The 18,696-nt window shown below is 57.7% G+C and overlaps 6 protein-coding genes across 6 annotated transcripts; 2 read left to right on the top strand and 4 right to left on the bottom strand.

Moving 5' to 3' along the window:
• Positions 1-356: 356 nt before the first annotated feature.
• On the top strand, positions 357-2,384 carry MFIFM68171_03547 (uncharacterized protein; the record flags this gene model as incomplete). Its single annotated transcript, XM_071058968.1, has 2 exons — positions 357-1,170; positions 1,225-2,384. 2 exons carry the CDS (start codon positions 357-359, stop codon positions 2,382-2,384), a joined length of 1,974 nt encoding a protein of 657 aa, XP_070915069.1.
• Positions 2,385-3,036: 652 nt separating this feature from the next.
• Positions 3,037-3,303, bottom strand: MFIFM68171_03546 (uncharacterized protein; the record flags this gene model as incomplete). Its single annotated transcript, XM_071058967.1, has 1 exon — positions 3,037-3,303. The coding sequence occupies one exon, from the start codon at positions 3,301-3,303 to the stop codon at positions 3,037-3,039; it is 267 nt and encodes an 88-aa protein (XP_070915068.1).
• Positions 3,304-4,536: 1,233 nt separating this feature from the next.
• MFIFM68171_03545 (uncharacterized protein) lies at positions 4,537-8,368 on the bottom strand (the record flags this gene model as incomplete). Its single annotated transcript, XM_071058966.1, has 2 exons — positions 4,537-4,651; positions 4,704-8,368. The coding sequence occupies 2 exons, from the start codon at positions 8,366-8,368 to the stop codon at positions 4,537-4,539; spliced, it is 3,780 nt and encodes a 1,259-aa protein (XP_070915067.1).
• A 1,189-nt stretch (positions 8,369-9,557) lies between these two features.
• On the bottom strand, positions 9,558-11,390 carry MFIFM68171_03544 (uncharacterized protein; the record flags this gene model as incomplete). The annotated part of the gene is made up of 1 exon (XM_071058965.1): positions 9,558-11,390. One exon carries the CDS (start codon positions 11,388-11,390, stop codon positions 9,558-9,560), a length of 1,833 nt encoding a protein of 610 aa, XP_070915066.1.
• A 2,017-nt stretch (positions 11,391-13,407) lies between these two features.
• MFIFM68171_03543 (uncharacterized protein) lies at positions 13,408-15,357 on the top strand (the record flags this gene model as incomplete). The annotated part of the gene is made up of 3 exons (XM_071058964.1): positions 13,408-13,473; positions 13,565-13,588; positions 13,651-15,357. The coding sequence occupies 3 exons, from the start codon at positions 13,408-13,410 to the stop codon at positions 15,355-15,357; spliced, it is 1,797 nt and encodes a 598-aa protein (XP_070915065.1).
• Positions 15,358-16,337: 980 nt separating this feature from the next.
• Positions 16,338-18,057, bottom strand: MFIFM68171_03542 (uncharacterized protein; the record flags this gene model as incomplete). The annotated part of the gene is made up of 2 exons (XM_071058963.1): positions 16,338-17,911; positions 17,973-18,057. 2 exons carry the CDS (start codon positions 18,055-18,057, stop codon positions 16,338-16,340), a joined length of 1,659 nt encoding a protein of 552 aa, XP_070915064.1.
• Between the last annotated feature and the right edge of the window lie 639 nt (positions 18,058-18,696).

Genomic DNA, 18,696 nt, shown 5'->3' with positions numbered 1-18,696 from the left:
GAGTCTGGTTCCATCTGCTTCTTAACCGGGAATTCTCGACAGGTTCCTGGTCCAAATCCGAGAAGCTGCATCTCGAGAGCCAGGGGAACAACGGGGATGTGGGGAAACGCATGGAGTATCAAGTACAATGAAATATGAAGACGACTTTCAGAAGCATATTCCGTTTGGCTTCTTCTAAGAAGTGGATTGTGTGGCCGGGATAGGCTTATCTTATCGCTGCGGGCCATCGGCGCTGTCTGCAGTCTTGCAGCCGTTGTCAGCCTCACCTTTGCCTGCCAGCCGAACGTTTTCTTGGCTTCGCTGCACATCAACTATCGCTCGACTACGCGACATTGACCCGCGCACGTTACATCAAAATGGACGCCGCATCCATCCAGGAGATCAATAAGGTCCGGCTGGCAATGGGCATGAAGCCCTTGCCCGTTCCGGGAGCATCGCCACCACCTGAGCAAGCAGCTCCCGCAAAAAGCAAGGACGACGACGGCGAGCCGGTGAGCACCCTCGAGACGCGCGAGGCCGCAGCCTACGACAATTTCAGAAAGGTTCAAGAGGCTGAAGAGGCGAAAAGGAGGCGTGAAGAAAAAGCAGCCGCCATCAAGAAGGCACGCGAACTCGCGCAGCGGTCCGCGACCGTCGCGGGCAAGGGCTTGGCCGAGGATGACAACGACGACCTCGACGCCAAGTCATGGCTCAAAAACCAAAAGAAGCGGCAGAAGAAGATCGAGGCCGCTCGGAAGGCCGAGGAGGAAAAGGCCGCCGCCGAAGCCGCGAGGGCTGCCGCTGCCGAGCACACAGCGGCCGACTTGGCCGGGGTCAAGGTTGCGCATGATATGGCCAGCTTCCTCGACGGCGACGATCAGATTCTTACTCTGAAAGACACCGGTGTGCTAGAAAACGAAGATGAGGGCGACGAGCTCGAGAACCTTGCGCTCCGAGAGCAGGAAAAGCTGCAGGAGAGGCTTGATCTGAAAAAGAAGAAGCCGGTCTACGACCCGAACGACGTCGACGAGACGGGCGCGATTGGGATATTATCAAAGTATGACGAGGAGATAGAGGGGAAAAAGAAGAAGACATTCACGCTGGACGCGGCAGGAACCACAACGGAACTGGCGGATATCCTTGACGCACCAGTGCAGAGGAGGAAGCACCAGGTGGACCTCGATGCCCTCGGTCAGTCCGGTCCACACGCTGGCAAACCTAAGCTTGTGCTAACTAGTAGAATAGAGGATGCCCCTGCGCCCACATCAGACTACCTCGACCCGTCAGAAATCAAAGTCAAAAAACCGAAGAAGAAGAAATCCAAATCTACAAGGCAGCGGCGGGCAGAAGATGACGACGATGTTCTGTTCCCGGGAGATATCGCTCCCGGCGACGAAGCTGCCCAGGAAATGGACGTTGATTCTGGTCCTGCAGTCTTTACGAAGAAGAGGAAAGCAATCGACGACAGTTTTGTTGATGACGAAGACCTCCAATCGTCGTTGGCGCTCCAAAGAAGAGACGCGTTAAAGAAGCGGAAAAAGACCAGGCCAGAAGACATTGCGCGGCAACTCCGAGAAGAAACCGCCAACACCCCGGAGACTAAGGCGGACGGAGAAGACAAGGGCATGGTCATGGACGAGATCAGCCGATTCGTCGATGCCCTGAGCGCGGAGCCCAAGGACGAGCGGCCGGCGCGGAAAGCCAAGGCCGAAACGACCACAGCCACAGCTATGCAAGACGAGTCATCCGAAGACGAAGAAATGCACGACGCCGATGGCGTCAACCACGGCGAGCGCGGTATCACGCCCCTCGCCGACGTCCCCGTGACCGGCGTCGAGGAAGAAAAGACGGTCGACCAGGGCATGGGTGCTACCCTCGCCCTCCTGCGTGACCGGCACCTTATCGACGAGGGCAAGGGCGCCGAGCTCGCCGAGAAGAACCAACAGCGACAGCGCTTCCTCAACGAGCTCCACCGCCGCATGGCCATCTTCGACCAGGAGACGCGCCTCCAACGCGAGCGGGACCGCGCCAGCGGCCGCCTCGATAGAATGTCGACGCGGGAGCGCGAGGAGTGGCAGCGCCAGCAGAATACCCTCCGCGACCAGCACCAGTCGCGGGTCATGGACCAGCTGTTTCGGGAAGGGTACAAGCCGAACGTGGAACTCAGGTACTTTGACGGGGACGGGAGGAGTCTGGATGCCAAGGAGGCGTTCAAGGAACTGTCACATCAGTTCCACGGCAAGGGGAGCGGCAAGGGCAAGACGGATAAGAAGCTCAAGAAGTTGGCCGAGGAGAAGAGGAGGATGGCGCAGAGCATGCTGGATGCTAGTCAGAATGTGGGGATGAGCACGGCGGCGTCGCATCAGGGGAAGAAGAGGCGGGAGGCTGGGGTGCGGTTGGCGTAGAGCACTGGATCCGTTACTCCTCGGGAGTGCTGGCTGGGTGTTTGGGCTTTTTGGGAATGGTATCATCAAGGTGCATGCAACCCCCCATTCTAGTAATAAATGGCCTTTATCTGTACTGACGCGGTATGACTAGTGGTTGAGGTGAGGCGTAGAGGGAGAGGCCTCGGGTATGCCCGGGCCTTGAACTGTGATGTTGGTGACTTGCCACGACTTGCTTTTGGTACTAACTATCCCGATTACTTGGTGCCCTTTCCCTTATTATGCCCATGACCACAGAAGACTCCAGAATCCGTTCTGCCGTAAGAGTGGCAGACAGAAAACGATAGTGTACTACAAGCCCTTTGACGCCAGAATTATTATACAAGCCCAGGATTATGTACACCATCAGGCGCCAATCCCGCATATGTCCCAAAGCAGACCGGGATTTCCATCCCTTACCGTCTCTCTGTCCCGGGTCAGACAGCGATTCTAATCCTCACGTCGAACCGTGGCGGATGGGCGGCAAATGCTCCTCCTGTCTCGCTCCGCAAGTAACTCTTCTTATCATACCTCGCCGCACTCTCCTGCTCAACCCCTATCCATCCATCCATCATCTCGCCGACCCAACCCCAACAATCAACGCAGTAGAACCAAGCTCCCCCTCCCCGTCTTCTCAAGATTTTACCACTCCATCCTTCGGCACCTGTTCCTGTTCACCACCACCACCACCACCACCACCACCACCACCACCCTGTTTGAACCCACTCCCCGGCCGCAGAAACTCCTTGACATAGGGCGCCGCCCGCTCGCGCTGCCGCGTCGAGATGTACCATGTCGTCCAGCCAGCCAGGATGAAGATGGCCATCCAGATCAGGACCAGCCGGGCCGAACGCCGTCTGCGCGGGGCGTAGCCCCAGGGCGTGTAGAATTGTGTGGCCATTGATGTTTTTGTTTGTGTGTTACTCTATTTTTGGGGTCTTGGGGGGTTGCCCCTTTTCCCAAGTGGATGGTTGACCTTTGCGGTTACAGCGTGGGTCCGTTGGTTGATGCGGAGTTGGGGTGGACAGCAAGGCTGGGGTGGGATGGAAATTTGGGCTTGAGCGGGATGAGGAGTTGTTTTGTGATGAATGAAGCTCGTGGTTTTGGATTAGAGTTCTGTTTTCTTCGGTTTCACGGAAAGCTCCGCGATGGTTGATTCGTGACGTCGTTTATGTACCTTTAAGGTCGCAGGAACGGTGGGGCATCGATAATTCTGGTTTCTGGTAGCTGCGTGAGCGGCTTGGCGGTAAGATAAGGCTCCCATTGGCATCTCGGATTGGATTCAGTCGTCTCACTGAAGAACGTCGCGAACTGCAGCTGGACAACACAACTTCCCCCCCAGGTAGGGAATAGCTCAAGATACTGCGTAATGGGACAATGTGTTACAGCAGAGGGACCCAGGTGCCAACAGCGACCCTTTCATTTACTTGATTAAGTGAGGGAGATATATCACCCAGCCATGGCTGTTTCTGTTTTCAGTTTAAGTATCCAAACAACTCACAGGAGCTCCCCTCGTTTGACTTCCCTTCATTCTCATACATATCAACAATGTCGTTTCATGCCAGTGGCATCACAATCTGGTCAGCAGTATCCTGATCCCTGAAACCCCTAAAACAGCATCTTACCTGAGGAAAAAGTTTGAAGCCTCATCCTCAACAGAGTAATCGGAATTGAAGGATAAAACCTCCCCTTTTCGAGGAAGACGACACGCCACGTATTGCACTAAGGTGTTGACCACAAGCTTCGTGGTGGCCCTTTCAGAGACCCCTGGAGAAGAGAATCTCCAAGGTCCTGCTTTTCTGATGCCAAATCCAATCGCGCCAAGCCGTTACCGGCAGAGCTCGCGATCCCATCGAGATATCCCGGACGAGTATAGGACGGACGAGCTAGGGATGAAGCAGATTGTCCAACTTTCTCATACGCCAAGCACTATTTGAACGATTGCATGCGCAGGCTTTCCGTTTGTAGCATAGAAACGCAGCATTGTAGAGGGCGAGGCTTCAGTTATTACTGTAGAGTGCCCGAGCGTCCTTGCCAGAATTACTGTTGTACCGTTAATTACTGTTACGAAATACACCCGAACCAACCCAACGCAGCCGACTCGCGATTAGTCCCCTATTTCAGTACCCATTCCTCAGACCTCTGTCTCAACATCGGGCGTTCGCCCAGTAAGACTGCCCGCCTTCTTCAGCCTCCTCGCGGCAAAGAGCGCCTCGTCCTTGGCAAACTGAATATTCCGCATCGGTTTCCTGCCAAGGTCAGCAGTAAGTTCACGGCGCGGGGAGAACAACAGAAACCTACCACTGCATCAACCCGCGGTGCTTGCGGTGCAGGTCCCTGCTTCGGTCGCGGTAGTCCTTGTACTGTTTGATAGGATTCTTGCTGCTGGACCTAGCCGCGCTAGTCCCGTTCGCCGCGCTGTCCGTTGACTTCGCATCACCGCCGGTGCTCCCGCTCTCCCTTCTCTTCCACGTATAGTTTCCTTCATCCTCTTCGCCCTCGCTCATTTCGGGTCCATCTTGGTTGTGAGTAGCATCCCTAATCCCCAGATCAACATCCTCCTCATCCTCAGCCTCATCTTCATCACTTTCCGCCTCCTCTTCCTCCTCCCCATCCGCAACCCCTTCAACCACCCCATCCCTCTTCTCCTCTTCGCCTGCCTGCCTCCGTCCCCTCTTCAACAATTTCTCCGGCTCCTCTCCAAACGCCCCGCTCCAATCCGTCCCGTCCTTCGCCAACCACCTCCTCTTCTCCTCCTCCCTGGCCATGGCCAGCACATCCCGCCCATGCGTCAAGCTCTCCTCGTGCAACCTCTCCACCACGGGGGGCACCTCGGGCGTGACCTTCTCGGCCCTCACCCCCTCGGCAAAGCACGCCTCCCAGCTCTCGATCGTCTCGCGCGAGTCGTTGTCGCTCACGAAGCGCAGGTGATCCCTGTCCGTGCCCGGCTTGAACCGCCCGCGGAAGCGCAGGCGCCCGAGCTCGGTGACCTTGAGGTCCGGGACGGAGGCGACGTTGTCCGGCGTGATGTAGTTCTGCGAGAGCCGCGTCGGGTTGCTGCACTGCCAAATGGGTATGTCAAAGTCCTGCTCGGCAGTGTCGGGCACGTCCTGCAGCCAGAGGGAGGCGAAGACGTCGGTCTTGCGGCGCTTGCCGGTTGGGTGGAACTCGATGAAGATCGGGGAGCGGTAGCGGTAGCGGACGGGGAGGCGGAGGCGAGTGTTGGACCCGGACGAGTCTGAGTGGGATTTGCCGTGCGAGGTCGTGATGTCCCATTTGAGACCGGTGCCGTCTTGTGTCTTGCGGCACACCTTGGACTTGACCGTTGCCGAGCTGCCGCCCGTGCGGAGGCGCAGCTTGGTCCGCTCCGACGGGCAGTAGCCTGAGGTGGTGATGGTGTCGGAGAGGAACTCGAACGTGCCGATCTCGCCGAAGCCGAGCTGCGTCGGGGGCAGGCGCAGCTCGACGGAGCGGAAGAGCAAGCTGATACGGATGCGGCCGAAGCCGATGCCGCCGTCGAGCGGGTACCAGCGCGTGCTCTGGCTGCTGGTTTGCAGGACGTCGGACAGGCGCAGGGGGACGACGCCGATGATGGGATCGTGCTGCCGGTGGCGCGAGTCGCGGACCGTGACGGTCACGATGCACGAGCGCCAGTCGCGCACGAAGCGCTCGGTACCAGCCTCGAAAATGGGCCGCGACGAGACGACCTTGGTACGCGTCTTGTACACGAGCTCGTCGTTGATCAACACGGTGCAGTACGCGCTCGGCAGCTTCTTGCCCTCCTCCTCGGTGATCTCGCCGGCCTCGGGTCGCGCCGGCTCGTACTCTTTTCCATTCTTCCGTTTGCCGCCCTCGGAGCCCTTGATGTTCGCGAGCTCGAGGTTGACGATCTGGTGCACCACGACACTCAAGATGCCGCTAGGCCAGAGCGGGTCCGGCGGCGTGTGCACGACGGCGTCCTCCTCGGCCGTGTCGAGGCTGCCCTTGTCGTCTTGCAGCTCCTTCCTGTTGCGGAGTTCATCGGGTAGGCTATGATCCCGCCCGTCGGTACGTAGTGCCCGACGGAACTGCGTCTTGCCAAAGAAGCCGACTTCCCAGTGCAGCTCGCCCGGCATGGTGCTCTCGGCCTTGACGCCTTTGAGCTGAGATACTTGGGGGAACATCTTGCCCGGATGCTGGATCAACTTCTGAATGCTCAGCTCTACCTTGCCGACCACGTCATCGGCTGACGACCGGTCGCTGTCCCAGAGCTCGAGCGATAACTGCTCGTCGGCCTTGATGACTTCGGGCGTGATGGGTAGCGCGCAGGCCTCGGAGAAGATGGGGTTGAGGTCGTCCTGGATCACGCGCGTGCAATACTGGGGCTTGCCGAATTTAGAAAACGACACACAGATGTACGGGTCGGACCCGCCGCCTTCGCTACCACGGCGATCCTGCTTGCTGAGGCTGGTCGCCTTGTGGATCCGGATGAATAGCACGCCGATGGCGTTAGTCTCCTTCTTGATGTCGTCGCCCTGCAGCATCTTGCCAATATCAAGCGTCATCGACTTGGGCGCCACGTACATGTTCGCGGCGGTTGCGATGGCATAGTTGACGAAGTTGGAGATGATGGGGAGGTTGAGGACGTTGGCACCCTTCTCGATCAGCGGGATGCAGCTTGCCTCCACTTTGGGCAGGCCCATCAGCGTGAAGCTGAGCGTCTTGATAAAAGGCGGGTTGGGCGCGAGGGCGACGCGCAGTCTGGTGGTGGCGACGAGCCGGTTCAGCTCGACCCAGATGGGAAACGGGACGCCAAACAGGCCCTTGATGCCCAGGTAGAAAACCAGTTGCATGCCCATGTTCTTAGCCTTGGACGAAACGTCGCCTGACGACGGTAGCGAGTGGTACGCGATGGTGGCCTCAAGGTTGTAGAAATCGCCGCCTTCCTCCTCGGCAGCCAGCTCCTGCGGATCCTTGACCTTCTCGTCCCGTTTCCGGATCTCCTTTTTCAAATCATCCACGTGCCCGTCAGGCAGTGCTCGCAGGCTCAGTATCCGCAGCGGGTTGCTTCCCTGCGAGATATCATTCACCTTGACATGCTCAATCACGCCGGGCACGCTCGCCTGCATGACGTCCTCGAGGGTATCCGCCACGGCAGCGAACATATCCGGGTTTATCAGCCCCCAGATCAGCCCGAGCGCCGTGTTGAGCCACTCGACCGATTCGGGGATCAGATTCACCACGGCCGTCTCCCCCCTCTTCTGCTCGCTCGACCACTCCAGCGCCCTTCCCTGCCGAATCAAATCCTTCGCCCACAGAAACACCCCGGAAGCCACGCACGCGCCGAGCGGGACCAACCCCCACAGACTACCCCCCATCATCTTGCCCAGAAACACCACCGCCAGGAAGACGCCGGCGCAGAGGACGTTGGCGCGGGCCTCGACGGTCTCGAACATGGGCTCGTACGAGACGGACGGGGTCGGGTGGAAGAGCACGTTGGTCTTTTCCCCGTGGATGGGCACGTCCGAGGTGGCGCCCTCGGCCACGGGGTCCGGCGGCGCCGTCACGTCCTGGGCCACGCGGTACTCCTCGCCCGACTGCGACGGCGACGTCTGCTTGGTGGTCTCCTTGCCGAGGTTGGCATTGGGGACCGTCATGACGGGCTCGTCGGACGCCTTCAGGTGCTGCGACGAGACGTCCTCGATCTCGACGTCCTTGCCCGTGACCGGGTCCCGCACGGTGCGCCGGTTCTTGCCCTGCTTTTGGGTCGGCGTGTGGTCTCTTGCCTCGGAGTCGGTGGCATTTTGATGTTGGTTTTTCTGCTGCTGTTGCTGTTGCTGTTGCTTCTGCTGCTGCTGGGCGTCAATTTGGGCGTCGCGGTCTTTCTTTTGGCGATCCAGGGACTCGACGAATTGTTGGATATTGGGGATGCGGTTGGTGCCCGAGTAGTGTTGACCCGAGGGGTAGATTTTCTCTTCGGTGTTCATGGTGGGTGTCGGTTCTCAAGGGTTCATCACGTAGATGCGGTACAATGGATGGAATGGGAGAGGGGAAGAGCGACTACCCGGGAGACGCGCAGGCTAGAGGGGAGAGTGGCGCTGTCTCTTAATAACAACAGGCCGGGACGGTATCACGAAGCGACGGTAAGATGGATGGGTCACAACAAGCCAAGTTAGGTGAAGCTAATGTACGTAGGTTGGTAGAAAAAGGATGGCCCGCCTTCATGCAGCACCGATGGGAGACTTCGTTATATCATAGACTGCCACTACCAATACGCGCCACAGCTCCCGACACAAACGGGGTTGCATGGTAGCTTACGTAGTTTACGTAGGTGGGCGGGATCAAGATGCTTGGTGAAACAAAAGGCCAAGCAAGCCCTAAGCCGCCAATGGCAACGACTCGGTCCAATTTGCATTGCTGCTATCCTTGCTCCGGGCCAAATGTCTGGGGGGTGCAACTGCTGGAGAACGATGGATGACGTCGGTGTTGAACAGAGCCCCACTATCTGAAGCAGTTGTTCTTTGTGGTGGCTGCGCCAGGACCCGGCCCGACGGGGTTGGCCATGACGTCGGTTCAGGTTGATTTACCCGATGCACATTAAGTTAAGCAGCCAATACGCTCTATCCAGCAAGACGGGAAGATCAAATGTCAAAGAATATCACAATCGTCAAAATAAAAATAGCTAAGTACATACTCTCCATAGTATTGAGCAGATGCTATGATCCTGAAGGGGGATAATGACTATGTGCGTACGCACACAAGGTTGGAGATGACAGCTGGTACAGTACAGTGCGGTACTGAACCCAGTGCCGTATTGTGGCATCCTTTCAGATCGATCCGCTGCGGGCGCCCGATCTCTCCAACACCTGGCTTTCACCTCCATCACGCAACACAGCACCATCCACAGACAGCAAATCAACACATGTTCTGTGCTGTATGTTATGTATAATTGTATATCGATATTTCTCCTCTCGTCACCCCTCTCATAATCCCGTATACTACAGCATTGATCACAGATCGTCGACCTCATCCATCATCATATCATCCCAGCCATCACATATATACACATCCCTCCACCATGCACTTTTAAGAGAAAATAACAAAACAGAACCAGGTATCACGGAAACGCCTTTCTTTGCTTCCCACACAGATACGCATATATTTTCCCATCCAGCCTCAACAAACTCCCACATTACCACCCTCACCCCAGGGCACCCCCCACCCCACTCCCAAACCAATCACCGGCCGAGCCGTCACTGTCGGCGTCCCCTCGTCCATTTCCATATCATCGTCCACCTCAACGGTGTCATATTTATGCTGCTGCTCCCCGTCATCAAACGACAGCAAGCTGCTCGCGTCCGACATCTCCACGTCACCGTCCCTGCCTCCGTCACCGCAGCCCGACACCCGCTCAAACACGGACGAGTCCTGGCTGCTGGCGATGGACGCCGCGCTTGGCGTCGGGGGTTCGATCACGACCATTTCCGAGGGGAGAGATAACGGTTCCGGTGTGAGATGTCGCACGCTCTCCGGACTGAGATGGCGAGCGTGGTTGCTACTGTCGTCGGGAAGTATAGGCGGCGGGATGGGGACGGGTTCGCGGGTTGTTTGCGGTTGTGATGGTTGCTGCTGCTGCTGCTGCTGCTGCTGCTGTTGTTGTTGTTCTTGTAAAAGGCGAGATACCGCAGCCGATGGTAGTTCATCGGCGGGAGGGGAGATTGCTATGGGGGGTGGTGTCCTGATGGACGGAACCGGCACGGTGAGCAGAGAGACCTGCTGTGGCTGAGCTTGGTCCGCGGCAGCAGCAACCACCGCGGCGGCTCTGGCTGCCGCCTGTGTCTGCGTCCTGGTCCTTGGCCGAGGGGATGGGATTGCGAGAACGGGAACGGACACGGCTAAAGGTGCGACGGCCGGCGCGGGTTGGTTATCATCCACCTGCGAGCCCGCTGCTACTGCGTTCTCCCCGTCCTCACCATCCTCGTCCTGCCCTATTGTCCACACCCACCGCCGCTTCTTCTCCCGCCGCTTGCCACCTCGTTTGCGGATACCACCGCCCGTCGGGGACAGCACGACCGGCGTTGACGCCTGCATGTTTGCCATACGACGACGCATCTCCTCAAACGGGCCGGGCGTCTGCCCGCCGTCGCGGGTCTGGTTGTCGTTGGCGTAGGCCATGGCCTGGTCGAGCGCAGTGTCTCCGTCATCCGAGGATGAGGTCGACGGGGATATCGGCGTAGCGTCCTCGGCGAGGAGGTCAATGTGTGACTTGACGTACTTGCTTGTTGTGATGGTCTGGGTTAGCGGGCTGTTGTAAGCCACCCGGCGCGCCGCCTTCTCTTGCAGGCGGAGGGACTGTCGCCTGGGTGATTCGGGTGATTTCGTGCTGAGAGGTGGGAGAGGTGAGTTGCGGAGGATGCTGCGCAGAGTGCGCGGGTGGATGTATGGCAGCTTGGTGGTGCTTGTGGGCATCGTCGTCCGTCTCTTTGGGTTCTGCACCGCCGTCGCCGGCGCCGGCGCCGGCGCCGGTTCCTTTCCGCTCTGTGCCGCTGCCGCCGTGGTGGCCTTGGTATCAAATGTAAACACTTGAGCGCCGTTCTGTTCTGGCGGCTGTGCTGAGAGCGGAGGCGTCGCCGTCATGGCCGCGCTTGGGAAGAATATCTCTTTGGATACTGCTGGCGATATCGGCTGTGCTGTTACAGGCGTGTCGAGGTACGGGCCCAAGTAAGGCGTGTGTGCGCGGCGGTCCTTCCCGGTTACGTCCTGTGTCTGCAAGCGCAGTACCGGCTTCCCGCCCAACAATGCCGTCGGCGGCTTCTCCTGGACCGGCGTTGACCGGTCGACGGCCGTGGCGTAGACATTAGAAAGGGTATTGAAAGCGGTGGGTGACTTGACGTCGACAGCGGCGGCGAGGCACCTCGATGTCCGACCACTCCGGCCGTTGGCGATGGCGTTGATCTGGAGCGACAGCCTCGGCCTCTTTGGGGGGCTCGACGGGGATGTGGTCGACATCTCGGCCGACGCGCGTCTCACCTAGCAGCGGCGTAGGTAGTAATTACAGGGATTCAGGCCACCTGCGATCCCCTATGCCAGCTAGGAAAAAGGCAGGCGAGCGATCTCTCAGATGGCCAACAAACAATAACGACGGGGATTTAGACTGTGACTCGAGTGCCGGATCGCAAAGGGGGGTTCGGCGGCTATATACAATGGCTGTGTGGTATTCGAGTCACCCACGCAACGGGCAGCCCCCTCTGCGCCCACCCCCGTGCTCGCTGGCGGTTAGTGTGGCATGGACGGCGGGAATTGGAGGAAGCGAGGGGGAAGCGCCAACACTGGTTGGGACTAGTGTGCTTCTGCAGCCCAGGACCAACGATAGCGGGTACAGAGTACGTACACTTACTACTGCACAGTAACAAGATGCGATCGGAGAGCGAGAGGGAGGGCAGTCGCTGACACTGCGGGTGGATTCATTGCACACGCAATCCTGGAGGGACGACAAGGGATGATTGGGGGAACAGGGGGGCTTCTCTGGCGGAGGCAGGGGGGCGGGGCGTGTGTGACAGGGCAGGGCCTCGGAATTCTCTGCTGCAGGACGCAGCTGCAGCGGTGTGTGGTTGGCTGCCGGCGGAAGGAGGCGGTCTTGGTCAGTGGCCAGCACACTTCATGCATCGTGCAGGCGCAAGCGCCCAGCCGGCGAATCACGGCGCCCCAAATGGCCTGCGGGCAAAGTCACATCGCGTCTATTCCCGCCTGGTCGAATTTAGAATCCCGAATTTGGCAGGCGGCTTGAGCCAGGTGCCAAGCTAATAGACGCCATCTGGGAACCCTTGTTTCCTCGCCTGGCCATTGCGAAGAGGGAGTCGCTGCGAGGATTCGGTGTCGTCAGGCCTCGAGGCTGGCGGAACGTCGAATGGTCTTCTAGAAGAACTCTGCTCTCTCTCTATCTTCAACCTTTTTGCCCCGGGAGGCACATGCCCCCTCGGTCCTCAGCCTTCATCGTAATCTGAACAAGCTGTCACAGCCGCCCCCATTATGGGCAGGGTCTCCCGCATAAGGACCGACCTCGCCGCCGGATCTTCCCATTGCTGGCCAGGGTGGGTCGGTGTCTCGTTGAGCATCCCGTCTTAGCGGAGAACGTTGTGTACTGTCAGCAAGATCCGACCCACTGGGAATGTGTAAGCCATGGCCGAAGGGGCAACTCCGGTCCGGACCCTTACCGCAGGATGTCGGGGTAGCACAATTCTGTACCGGGACATAATTCATTTACCTGGCATCCCCGCCGTGGACGCCACAGCGATGCCGAGTTTGCAGACGGGACTTTTGACACCCGTGCAAGAATTTGGATACCAACATATTGCCAGCATGCCGACCCGCGGAAAGTAGCGACGAAAATAAACACAACACCGCAGATCTGCAGAGCGGGCCACAACCCGCTGTCCGGGAGCCTGGGGGGTTGCCAGGGCCGTCCGCTTCCGATTGACAACCACACGTGGTCCGGGGGGCGAAAATGAGACTATATTAAGCCTGGTCAAATATGCTTACTGCCATGGGTCCAAGGTCAAAACCTGGAGACGTCAAGGGGATAGGCTACTGGGAGCCATCGGGGCTAGATCAAAGAAACATTACGCGTCGCAGACAGCCCAGCATCCGCTAGAATGCAAGCTCCCTGCCATCTCGCGTCGGAGGCGACTTTATGACTGCAAGAATTTTCCAGTCCATCCTATCCCGGGTGCATCAAGTTGTCAGGTGGAGGGTTTGGCTGAGGATGGGAACCCCACTTGGCCCTTGGACAGGGTCCCGTTAGCGCGGTGTCTTCCCAGTCACGCACGGGCGAGTTTCCACACAAAATCAAAACGTGCTGCCTAAAATAGAACGCCTCATGAATCATGTCTCGACCCGAGGGCTTGGTTGAAACCTGTCGTCTCTGCAGCCCTAGCGACATCAAAAGTAAACAAATCACTGGATATTGACCCGGCGATGCTCCTGATGACACATCTCCATACCGAGTCCCTGTCCGTCGGCCCCAGAAATGGACCTCCCTGTTCCCAAGCGGAAGGCGCCACGCCTCAAGGACGACCGGGTCATCCTTCACTTTGTATACCACCTCCCCTCCAGGTTCCGTGTTTTGATCTGCATGACGAATACCTTTTTCCATCTGACACCGCGGGCGGTTTTCGTCTGTCTAGGACCTTGATTGTTTCTACGCCCAGGCATGTCGCTTCGCAGCCGAACAGTCTGAGGCGGGCGGGCGGTTGCTTATTCCTGATGACAGTGCGTCGAGAACCGGCAGCCGTCGCTCAAGACGCTTCCCCTCGGCATCAAGCAAAAGGGCATCCTCGCGACGTGCAACTACGTGGCCCGACGCTATGGCGTCAAAAAATTGATGCCCATAGCCGACGCCAAAAAGCTCTGTCCCGACCTGGTGATAGCCGACGGCGAGGACCTGTCTCCCTTCCGCGACGTGTCCAAGCGGCTGTACTCGCTGCTCCGGTCTTACTCGTGGAACGCCAAGATTGAGCGCCTCGGCCTTGACGAGATGTTTCTCGATGTTACTGACATTGTTTCGTACAATCTCGAGCTCCTGAACAAGAATTCCCTGCACCAGTCCTATTTTTGTCTCTCCAGGTCCGACCCGGAAGCCGGCTTTGGCTTTGATGCCACGTATTTTCCTGGCTGCATTCACGGTAAAGACGAGGGGCAGTCTGATGACAACGTACTGCGTATGCGGCTGCTGCTGGCCTCCCATCTTGCCCGGCACCTGCGGTTGAAGATCGAGGAGCAGGGTTACACCACCGCCTGCGGGATATCCACCAGCAAGCTGCTAGCCAAACTGGTCGGTGACAAGAATAAGCCGCAAAACCAGACGACTTTGCTTGCTCTCACCCAAGAAGCTACCTTGTCTTTCATGGACGGGCACAAGCTCCGGAAGATCCCCGGAATAGGCTCCAAGATTACCCGAGTCCTGGAAGGAGTGGTGCTCGGCAAGGAGCCGGATCCCGACATCTACTCGATGGAATGCTCCGCCACCGTCGGTCAGGTGCGTCTCCACCCTAGCATCTCCCCTCCGACCCTCGAGAAGCTCTTTTCTGGTCCCGGATGGGAGAGGGGCCTTGGAAACAAGGTATGGGCGCTCCTCCATGGCGTCGATGACAGCGAGGTGAAGCCGGCGCGTGATGTTCCCACCCAGATAAGCATCGAAGACTCGTACAAGGGCCTCAACGAACCTTACGAGATACACCGCGCTCTCTTGGCGGTCACGGCTTCTCTCCTCCGCCGGATGCACATCGACCTCCTCGCCGACGATGACAGTCCCGGTGAGGCCACCGCTACCACTGATCCCCCTCCCACTGGCAAGAAATGGCGAGCTTATCCCAAAACTCTCCGTCTCAGCACACGACCCTACACCTCCCCGGCCGACAACAAGCCGTACGACTGGGCCCGCGCCTCCCGCAGCTGCCCGCTACCGGGGTTTGTGTTCCATAATAGCAACAGCAGCCCGGGCTTATCATCTTCTTCTTCCATAGACAGAACTGCGGAGCGGCTCGTTACCGGAACCCTTTTGCCCCTCTTCTACAAATTAAATCCGGACAAGCGCGGGTGGAATATTGGCTTGATCAACGTCTGCGTGGCCAACATGACCGGCACAGACGGCGGCGTGGCAAGCGGGAGGGACATTGCGACCATGTTCCGGAGGCAAGAGGACGTGTTACGGGAGTTTAGAGTCTACGATGGCAATCCTAGCCCTCGGGCCAAAGGCCAGGGTATGGGCGGCCCTGAGGAGGGCAATCCTGAGGTTCTGGTTCTGGATGGCCCGTCAGACGAAGGTGGTGAGGAAGAGGACCATGGCTCGGATACATGGGATTATGATACGCGTGGCCAAGACCGAGACATGGAGAGGTGTCTGCTCTGTGACCACCTCATCCCGCGCTTTGCTGTTTTGGCTCATGAACGCTATCATAAGATGGGCGGGAGTCCCTGATGTTGGAGGAAACGGGATTACTGTCCAGACCACTGTACATACAATATCCGCAAGAGATGCTCCTGCAAATGAATAAAACAATATGAACCATCGGCGCCGGAACAACTCATCAACACCTGAAGGGCTATTAAAAACATATCAAGCCAATTAACAAGGTAATCATTTCCAAATCCCATATTCATGTACAGCAATACAGACAAGTCTAGATCTAGGCCGGTGAATCAGGTAGCTGTCGTAATCGTCAGTCTACCTACCCAAACAGAACCGCAAACAACTTGGCCTTATGGTATTGTACACTGAGGCATCATAACCGCCACCCACCCATTTACCGCTCGCAGTCCCCCACCCAGACAATTGATAGGATAAAAGAGAGAAAAAAAAAAAAAAAAAAAAAAAGGAAGGGATACCGCCCTTCTCCGCGAAACTCGCCATTTTTTTTTTTTTTTTTTTTTTTATGAGGGGCAATTGGAGAATAAAATGATTGGCCAGAAAAATGCTTTTTTTTATCTGCAACCGGATTCATGTTTGACCCATGTGCCCGTCCGTTCAAATCCGTCGATGACTTGAAGTATTCTGTAACGTACACCTACCCATCCACACACGTATACACAGGGTATCATTCATCTATACACGCCGCTATCCTATCCACCTAAATATGATTTGCTGAGAGAGGGCAACCTGTGGAGAGGGGATGAGAAAGAAAAGCGTGCGTAGAAAATAAATAGAGACAAGATTGGATCGGAAAAAAAAAAAGAAAAGAAAAGGAGACAGAAGGACCCCTCCCCCCCTTAGCTATGTAGCATCGCTTTTTGCCCTCCCATCCTACTAACGCCACTTATGCTCAATATCCCCGTCGTCATCCCAATTTCCGCAACAGAGCCAGTCGCAGTCTGATGATGGCGATGACAAATATCCGGAATAATACGCCTCAAAACCCAAGTCGCCCCCAAAAATCGACCTAGCGAGGCCGGACGATGGGTTTAATCAGCCAACCGCACAGTCCCGCCCTTCGCCCTCACCCTCTCCATCAGCCTCTCATTCGCCTGCATCACCTCGACAAGCCAGTCGGCACTCAGATTCAGCATGGCCGCCTTGCTGTATCCGCCCGATTTCAGCGCCGGCACGATCGCGCCGAGGTCATTGAAATGGTCCTTAATGAGGTCTCTCCGTTTCTGCTCACTTCTGATATGGTTTTCGCGCTTCTGCTCATCTGTGAGATTCGCCCTGGGCTGTTTCGCCGCGGACGACGACGACGACGACACCGCCGCTTTGCCGCCGCTGGCTGTGGCTGACGACTTCCGTCGCCTGCTGTCGGCTACCGCGGCCGCGGCTTCTGTTTCGGGAGTCAGAGGTGCAGCTCCTGGCTGCTTTCGCTTCCTTGGCGCTGGTGTTGTTGTGGATGGTCTTTTTGCTGATGCTGCTGCCGTCGATGTTGATCGTCTTTGGCCTTGGACCGGCGAGTTGGGTTGTTGGGCGGCGGGAAGGGATGCTGATGAGGGCTGTGGGCTTGCCACGGTCGTCTTGGTGCTCCGCCGCCGTTTCCGCGGCTGATCGGATTCGCCGTACTCGGGCTCGTCGGGCGTGAGAGGGTGGGTGAGCGTTTTAAGCCTGACTGGGGACTCTATCGACGACATGGATACGAGTCGAGAGGGCGACGGAGGCGCAAACGCGACAGGACTGGGCGCTCGCGTTGGTGCGGCGCTGACGTTTCTTTGTAGACATCCTAATGTCGCTAGCTGCTCTGCTGATATTGCTTCGGTGGTTTCCTTGGCCGACCGCGGCACAAAGTTTACCCTGTTGAAGCTCGGGTCCGAGCCAAACCGCACCTCGTCGACTGGTGGACGTGGCCGAGCCGGATATGATTGGGTCTGAAATGGGTCACTGAACATGGCACGGCTGAATGAGCTGGAGCGGTCGCTGTTGGGAGGCAGCTGATCTGCGTTGCTGCTAGGACCCCCGAATCCCTGATGCTGGGAAGACCCTGCCGAGTGACCGGCGTGCGGCGGCATATCGTGTGTTGAGCTAAATATTAGGTCCGACATGTGGGCGTGACGGCTAGACAGGGCCGTCGCAGCGGCGATGACCTCGGGCGAGGGGTTCGGCTCGCCGAGACCGTGCTGAGGCTGCCGCGTGGCAGCCATGGATGATTTGTGATCCAGCCCCCAGTGCTCTCCATTCTGAAGTGAGGTCGTTCCTGTCCCGGCGTTTGACTGGCCAGCGTTGCTGCCGGCGGTCAGCGTCACGTTATCCGGCGACCTTATTCCCCACGGGTGGAGTGGGATGCCGGCTAGACTTGGGTATGTCGTCTCAGCCAACGTATTCGCCGCAGTCCCGTACGAGACGTTATGGCCAACGACTTGGGGGAAACACCAGTTGTCAGTGTAGATTCCCCCCAAAAGGCTTTCTCCGGGCATCGCAGAGTCATCGATGGACTCGATACTGTTCCAGAAATTCGACATCCATGTTTGCTCGTCATTGTTGAGGAGTTCCGGCCCGCTTGTGGGCGGCGGGACGAGCGTGTCTTGGGCTTCATGCTCGGGTGGATACACGCCGTCTGTCAAACGTCAGACCAAGAAGGCTCTGGCGACCGGAGCACAGAGACGGGGCAGACTTACAGCCGAACGGCAAACCTCCATTCCCATGCCCGCTTCCCCCATACCCAAGTTCCCGATACCTGCCTAGCGGACGCCTCGGATCCATGTGCTCTGCGCTCTGAGCGAGGAGCATATCCAGTGTGAGGGTGTCGCAGAGGGTTTGCAGCGGGAACGAAGCACGGCTGTTGAGGAACCTCGGGCGACGAAAAGAGTTGCCATGCAAAAACGCGCACTATAAGCGAGAATCTGGCCCTGCGTATCGAGTTAGGTAGAGGTGTCAGCGGCAGATGCACCTTGGCCAGGCTGGTAGCGTGACTGCTGAGGAGCGCAGGCGCGAAGGATGGCTGGCCAAGGTTATTAACGCTCGTCGGCGCACAGTCCAGTAGTATCTTGCCGTCTCGGATGCGGTCTAAATACCCGACCGGCACGATCTGACGGGATTTTTGTGGTGGTGTTGAGGATCATGAAAGCGGTAAGTGGGGAGTTGTAGTGGCACATGCAAATGGAAAACCGTTTGCCGGTGGGTTCATTAATAGGGACGACTGGGGAGCAGCGTTTCTCCAGTTTCGCAAGGGGGGAGGACGCTTGGGGCTAGCTTTGTGCGGGGGAGGCACCTGGTTGATTATAGGGCCGCCAGGCGACAGGTGCAGGTGGGGTGGTCCCGGCGACGACCCGCTGGAGAAAAATTGGACGGTGAAACTCACTCCGGGCTCTTGCGCAGAAAAACCACATTCGTCACCCGCTG

Source organism: Madurella fahalii (genome assembly GCF_045866475.1).
Source record: "Madurella fahalii IFM 68171 DNA, scaffold_2, whole genome shotgun sequence".
Lineage (NCBI taxonomy): Eukaryota > Fungi > Ascomycota > Sordariomycetes > Sordariales > Madurella > Madurella fahalii.
This window is presented reverse-complemented; position numbering and strand designations above follow the sequence as displayed.